The sequence below is a fragment of the Phragmites australis genome, chromosome 11 (genome assembly GCF_958298935.1).
Source record: "Phragmites australis chromosome 11, lpPhrAust1.1, whole genome shotgun sequence".
Lineage (NCBI taxonomy): Eukaryota > Viridiplantae > Streptophyta > Magnoliopsida > Poales > Poaceae > Phragmites > Phragmites australis.
The window spans coordinates 17,213,706-17,221,500 of record NC_084931.1 but is presented as its reverse complement, the minus strand read 5'-3'; the positions used below and the strand labels follow the sequence as shown (position 1 = coordinate 17,221,500).

At 48.2% G+C, this 7,795-nt stretch overlaps 1 protein-coding gene across 1 annotated transcript; it reads left to right on the top strand.

Annotated features, from left to right (window-relative positions):
• The first annotated feature begins 1,264 nt into the window (after positions 1-1,264).
• On the top strand, positions 1,265-2,260 carry LOC133885857 (protein EARLY RESPONSIVE TO DEHYDRATION 15-like). Its single transcript, XM_062325621.1, has 2 exons — positions 1,265-1,715; positions 1,822-2,260. The coding sequence occupies exons 1-2, from the start codon at positions 1,418-1,420 to the stop codon at positions 2,013-2,015; spliced, it is 492 nt and encodes a 163-aa protein (XP_062181605.1). The 5' UTR covers positions 1,265-1,417; the 3' UTR covers positions 2,016-2,260.
• Positions 2,261-7,795: the final 5,535 nt, after the last annotated feature.

Sequence of the window (7,795 nt, the reverse complement as noted above, 5' to 3'; positions counted from 1 at the left end):
ATCAGGCTTTTGACAGGCTGACACCTCACCGCTGGACCCCTGTGGGGGCCACCGACGAAGGACTTCTTGGGCCGTCAGGGAACCGAGTGCTCGGGGGTCACCGTTTACCTTCCTGAGCACTCTCTCCCGAAAACGCCCTCTCTTGATCCTCGGGGAACCAAGGTGCAGAGGGAAGCTATCGGGCTAGATTACAGACGCATATTTAAATCGGTCGGGTAGACTAAAACAGTGTATATATGCAACCAAGTACGTTTCTTTCTAAGATTATACGCCTCCGCTAAGATTGCTCTTATGTGAGCAACCAATCATACCCTTAAGGTGTGATTGGTTACTTGTATGGACCGTATTTGCAAGTTGAGAGAAAGCAAACTGAGTGGACTTATATTTACTGAAAAAAAGTGTTTAATTGATTGTATCTATCTGAACAGGTTGAGCTGAGTTTCTATTTGGTTGATTGAATCTGATGTCACATGAGTGGATGTAAGAGCTGACATTCTGATTGGTTGCTCGTATAAAGGTGATTTTGTGACACTGATAAATGAATCCACCTGTATGAGCGGATTCAAGTTTTCCTCCCGGGCTAGACAACAAGCGTATATTTACATCTATCAAATCAGACTGAAATAGTGCATGCAAACAACCAAATACATTTCTATCTTAAATTATAGCATCTGTCGAGCCAAGATTCATCTGTACCAACATCCAGCACACAATATGAGAAAAACTGATTCATATAACATCATAAAATTATCCATAAGCATTGTAAGAGCAATCCATATAGCAATTTACAGCATAAGCTACCCATATACATATGGACAACCCATAACCAATAAAATATTACTAGTCTCTCCCATTATATATTTTTTTCTCTGGTTTTTTATACAAAATAGATCCTCTACCTAATTTACTACTTAAATATAAATATTATACTCTTTACTATAACTATTATCACTCGATGTGAGTCCCACTCGTATGAATCATTTGTTGGTCCATGTACATTAATGTTGCTCTCATACCCTTACTGTTTTCGTGGAGACTGCTCGTAGATCTATTGGCTGGCTAATCTTTTTCAGTCTCGCTGCAAAGACAACGATTGTTGTAGAGTCTAGACAAGTGGTCATGTGCCACGCGAGACGCTGACAATGCCTGGCCGGCGAGTGGGGACCCATCCCCAGAGCCAGTGCTGGAAAAAAGAGCAAACAATACCGCGGGCCTCCTCGTCAGAATGGATAAGACCGACCGCCCGGCCGGCCCGCCGAAAAGATCCCGTCGCGCCACTATTATATCCACCCCCAAGAACCGTACCGTCCCTATCCATCCCGATCTCATCCACAGCTGCGCGGTGGAGGTGAGAAGCTCACTGCGAGAGTGCGACTGCGCGCGACGGAGAGCAGACCAAGAAGAGGCTAGCTGATAGATGGCAGTGGTGAACGGCGGCAACGGTGGCGGGAGGCTGAACCCCTGGGCGGAGCCCTTCGTGCCGTCCGGGGTCCGGTACCGCTGCCTGCAGACGGCGGAGGCGGAGCAGCAGGAGGTGGAGGACTTCTCCCCCGAGTGGTGGCGCCTCGTCGCTGTCTCCCCGGCCTTTCGCGACGGCTGGCTCCGCGACTACGGCGCCCTCGGCCTCCTCGACGCCGACAACCTGGACGACGACGACGCGGAGGTTGACAGCTTCCTCGCCGACGGCCTCCTCTCCCCTCCGCCACCGCGCCGCGGTAAGCTAGCTACCATGCCGCGTCTCAGCTCGAGCGGTAAGCGGTTGTCTCCACTTGTGTCGTGGCACTGACGACGTTGGTGTGGTGTCTGCGTGGATCGGAGCAGATCATGGCGAGGGGAAGGACGAGGCGCCTGGCAAGAGGGGCGGCAGCCTTGAGGTGGCGGCCTGGGGGATCGACAAGTGGTGGCTCGCGCACGGCACCGGGCTGCAGGAGGCCCCGCGGTACGCGGAGAAGGCGCCGAGGAAGGTCGCCGGCGGCGCCAGGGTGAGCCCGCGCCCCATCCAGCAGCCACGCTGAACGCCCGAACCAACCATGAACCTCGCGCACGCGCGCACGCATCCATCCATCAGGCACTGATTGCCAGATCTTAGCACAAAAAAAAACAAGGAAATTTTTTTCTGTTCTTCTTCCCGCTCTTGCTTTGGTGGTGTTATTCTTGCGTGTTTTTGGTTCAGCTCGAGATCGACTGCGCTGTACTCGTCCCTGTAAAAACGATATAATAACACGCAGCGAGGCTGGAACTGTCACTTTTCCTCTGAAAATTCACGTTTCCTTTGAGAAAGGATTTCATTTCGTGATGGTCGGCAAGTAGCAATGCGATTGCGATGCGCCACTCAGTTCAGTTGACGCGATGTTGTTCCTAATTTGGTCCGTACCCGTACGATTTGCTTAAATTTCAGCTAAATCTTAGAAATCATATGATTTAGTAGTTTTTTTTAGGTAAAAGGCGGCGCTTTATTAAACCAAACAAGAACGGTCAGTACAGATTATAGTCCGGATAAGATTCGGGACCTCATTATACCACACTGACTCGACACCATTCACCGCCGATCGAGCTAGAACATGAGCTGCCCTATTGCAAGATCTAGAAACATGTATAAACTTGATAAAAGAGAAGCCTGAAGCCATTGTTTTTATGTCATAGATGATAGAACCTATTGTAGATCGGTCAGCAGCAGATGAGTTGATTCGTGCAATGAGATTTAGACAATCTGAAGCAACGAGCAGGCTCAGATAACCAAAATTGTGAGAGTTTTGGAGAGCATATCTTGTAGCTAAGGCCTCAGCCACCTCAGGATCAGAGGTGTGATCGATGAAGATAGACTTTGCCAGCAAGACCACACCGAGATCATTACGAAGCACAAAGCCTGCACCCATACTGTTAATTTCCGAAAAAATGGCAGCATCAACATTGAGCATGGCCAAGCCTACCGGCGGTGGATTCCAATTAGGAGCTGATCGAATGGAGTCACACCTGGTGGGAGGTTTGATAGAAGAATGTTGCAAAATCATTTCAACATATATTTTTATCTTCTCTGCGACTTGACGAGGGTGCTGAGCAGGCTCTCCATTTCGGACAGAGTTCCTGGCAGCCCAAATATGCCATATTGTAACAGCAAAAATTGTAGCTTCAGTTGATGTAGCAGAAGTCAGCCAATCCAAAGTCCATTGTCTGATATTAGTGAAGCTCTTAAGTTTCAGTCTGACAGCAAAGCAAGATTTGATTTCTTTCCAAACATCTATTGCAAATGGACAGAGTAACATGGTATGTTCAATTTGCTCAAACCGATTGTAGTAGCAGCATGCATAAGAGGCCGGGATACAGCGATGCTGTAGCTGTGCACCTGATGGCAGGCAGTCATGCGCAAGCCGCCAAAGAATGATCTTCATTTTGTTGGGGCACTGCATAGCCCATAATTTCTTCCATCCTGCTTCAGTGATATTGATGGCTGAAGATGAACCCCTGCCATTTGTGCTATTGTCGGATCAAAATTTAGAGACCCGAGCATAGTTATAAGCAGACTTAACTGTAAAGATACCATTCTTTGTATGAGGCCAAGAAGCAAAATCTGGGCAGTCTTCAGAGCTGATGGGAATTGATAGAATCTTCTCAGCATCTCTTAGTTCAAAAAATGTATGGACTTTTTCCTTGTCCCAAGCATATCCGTTATCAGACAAAAGGAAATCAACATGCTGACTATCTGGCAAAGGATTCACAGGGAAAACAATATAGATAGGTGTGTTAGGAATCCAATTGTCTTGTGTTAGGGAAATACTTTTTCCATTTCCAACCCTCCAATGGACACCTGAACGCAGCAAATCCCGACCATGCATAATGCTACGCCAAGTATACGATGCCACCCTAGGACATGTAGCATTCCAGAAGTCAGTGTTAGGAAAGTACCTTCCTTTCAAGACCCGAGCACACAGTGAATCTGGATTAGTGAGTAGTCGCCAACCTTGCTTAGCTAACATTGCCTGATTGAAAAACACCATATCACGAAAACCCATGCCTCCTAAGGTTTTTGGTGTGGACATCCAATCCCAAGATTTCCGGTGCATTATCTTCTTGCCTTCCTCAAATCCCCACCAGAAGTTTGAGATGGGTCTTCTCATCTTTTCACAGATTGCCACTGGAATCCGAAAGCAGCCCATTACATACGTTGGGATGGCCTGCGCCACAGCCTTAATTAACACTTCCTTGCCTGCCCGGGAGATAGGCCTATCAGACCATCCATTAAGTCGTTTCCATAGTCTTCCGGTGAGGAAATTGAAAGAGGTAGTAGGAGAACGGCCCACCCAAGCTGGCATTCCCAGATATGTAGTCTGAAGTGTCTCATTATGAACACCCAATCTGTTCTTGACCCTTTCTTTTACCTGCTCATCGCAAGACTGTCAAAAAAAAATGGAAGATTTACCTATGTTTATTGTTTGTTCGGACCTTTTACAGTAAGTCTGCAATATAGAATGGAGGGTAGAGACGGTTCTGTCATCACTTCGAGCCGTTCAGAATCACGAGGACTTGTATTGGATCTAGTTACGGCGCCGATGAGAGCAGAAGACGAGAGAACCAAACTGTAGAGGCCTTAGGAACTCTGGACCTTTTTTTCTCTGTTGCTTCGGGAAGCCCATGTAAACAGAGCCGTATTCTCTTCAGTGTTGGGCTTGCAGTGATGGGCCGTGCAAAACAATGACAGACTAACATTAGCGTTTCCTAAAAAAAAAAAAACCCTGCTCCGGTAGCGTCTTCTCTGTATACTGCCTCCGTTCACAGATAATTGACACTTTTTACTATACCATTTGGATTTTGACCGATTAATTTCGGTCAAGTGTAAGTGTATGTAGTATGTACAAACTTCCACAAGTATGTAACAGTCTTAAGGTACTTTTGATATCTATGCTTGTTTAGAAAAGTGTGTACACTCGAAGAGCTTAACTCCACACAACGTACACTTCCGACATCATGCATTATCGCTCAACCCGGCAACCTTTGCATGTGAAAGTATCATTAAACCTTGAAAGAGAAGATTGGCCCTGGTGCAACACGTGGCGCATGAACCCCATACACACACCGTTGATTGCGCATAGCACGAATTCCGGAGCATAGTGAACGGTGCCGGATATAAATTGTGTGTGCATGTGCTGATAATGATACATCATAAACCACACCACAAGGGCTAACAGCCGACATCAGTCCTGACTTGTTCTACCCATAGCAAGTCCGGCCCGTCTCTTCGATGCTCTGTACCACCGTGCCGTAGTTTTTTTATTTTTAAAAAGAGACAAGCATCCCAACCTTCTTTGGAGTTTTGCCAACTGACCTAGGGTTTTTGGCCACCTGGCGACACACTTGCGTTACGCGCAAGCCATAGCATGCGAAAGGCACAGGATGGTCAGCGAGTTGCAGCCATTGCGCTTGCCCGCCGGCACCCGGTCCTGGACGGAGAGCCACCGTTCTTCCACGGAATCAGAAGTTGATGGTGTCGGCCGCTGCAGACCCACGCGACGAGAAAACTGGAACCAGACCCTGCCTACTGAATGAGCACCGGAGCAAGATGTGGTTGGTCGATTCCGGTTCCTGATCACAGAGGCGCACAGCATGGGTTACAGGGAATGCCACGTCTGGCTAGCCGGTCCGCCGTCCAGCATCTACAGTGAATGACGAGCCAAACGAACATCTTCAACTTCGTTTTACAAATTCGCCACGTTTGATCACACAGGCGCACAACGTGATTGCGCACAGCATGGGTTTGTAAAACGAAATTGAGCCAAACGAAAATATTTGTAAAACGAAATTCATGAATATTTCATCCCCTGTTCTGTAGGTGTCACATGTCGATGAACGAAAATTACAGAATTCGATATTCTGTTCCCTCTAAAATTCGCAAAATTTTAATCCCTGCCCAAAAATCTTATAGCATCTGACTGCAAGGCCAGCTGATCGCCCCATTAAAGAACGCCAAAATAAGCTGATTGCGAAGAATATTGTCCAATTGGCGGACCATTTCCAGAGAAGCTGATGCAACACCACCGCTTGGAGCGACGACCACACCATCAAGTACTCCAACGCCTGAATTGAAAGGCCACCTGGGATATCCGTGACCCAGCGATTGTCCATCATGGCTTCTGCAACCGTGCGCCGCCATCGGGCAAGGGAGGGCACCAAATCGATCTGGTGTGGCGCCAATTGCTCGAGCGAGGAGCCCGCAAGCCAGCAGTCCTCCCAGAATAGGATTGATTCGCCATCGCCCACCGCATACACCACCGAGCACTGGAACATGGCCTTGATCTGTGAACTGACTTGCAGACATGCTCCTCTGCACGGCCTGTCAGGTGAAGTACACTGAAGCCATAACCATCGGAGGCGAAGGGCGAAACTGACTTGCAGACATGCTCCTAGGCAAGAAGGCACTGACTACCCTGCACATTTTCAGGCAAGAAGGCACTGACCACCCTGCACATTTTCAGTTCCTGTCCACAAGAAGGCACGACAAATATTGTTGATACAGTTGAAAACCCATTTGGGGGAGCTCAAGTGCGATCATATGGTATACTGAGAGCGATGTGAGCACTGATTTTACAAGGATGACCCGGCCCGGCCACTGGTTGCTAGCAGATTACCCTTCCAAGTAGGCACACGTCGCGCGACTTTGTCCACAAGCGGTTGCAGGTCACTCTTCCGCAACTTGGTGATGGCCAGCGGCAACCCCAAGTAATTGCAAGGAAAGGCTTACAGGCCACAAGGCAGCACCGGCTGTAACTCTCGGATGACATCCTCCGGACACCGAATAGGCAGAATTGCACTTGTGGAAATTTGCATGCAATCCTGAACCCTCACCAAAACAGGGCATGAGCTCTTTGATGGCCACCAGCTCATCGACTACCGGTGAGATGAAAACCATAACATCATCCGCGTACAGATGGTTGACTCCATAGTTTCTGAGCTTGGCAAAGAGACGTTTTTTCTCTCGAAAGGACGGCAAGAGAGCTGTCGAATATATTAAAGAGTAGGAGAAAAAGTAAAGTACAAAAGCAACGGAGAGAGCGGGTCGCCCTGCCGCAAACCACAACCATGCGAGATCGGGTCACCTGGACATCCACTGATTAGCACCTTTGTACTCGATGTAGCGAGGATGATGGACAACCACCTACAAAACTTCGGACCAAAAACTTGGTGCCGGAGAACTTGTAACAGGAAAGGCCATGACACCGAGTCAAAAAAGTAGTGGTAAAGCCGTCGGGGCCGGGAGCTTTCTCCGCCGGCATACAACTGAGCACAGAAAACACTTCTTCCTCAGTCGACGGGAGGTCAAGCGCATTTAAGTTTGACTGTGCTATGCCTATCCACCGGCGTTCCGAGCATAAACGCGAAATGATTAGTCCAGCTAGGAACGAAGGAAGCTAGCTGAGCTTCTCGTGTCACACGACTCACATCGCGCGGGGAAAACTGACTCGCGTGATACGCTTTGCTTTGGTTCCGTCTTGTAGAAAGGGTCGCTTAACCAACGTCTCGTCTCTGAAACTTCACCAAATGAAGTTAGAAATGATGGAGGGAATCCGATGCAGATACATCTGCTACAACGGTGTCACCAACGGCACTGGAGCACACCGAGCACGAATAGCAAGCTTGCTGGCGGAAAGCTCTGAAGGTCGATGTTCTGCACGACGAACAGATTCACGGGCGATTGCTGTGCAATTTATCTGTCCATCCATCTTCTCCTTGTCGCCGTGTATCCCTGTACTGGCACCATGAGAAAAATATTGAATAAATTCGAAAAATTAAAAAAAACCACTGT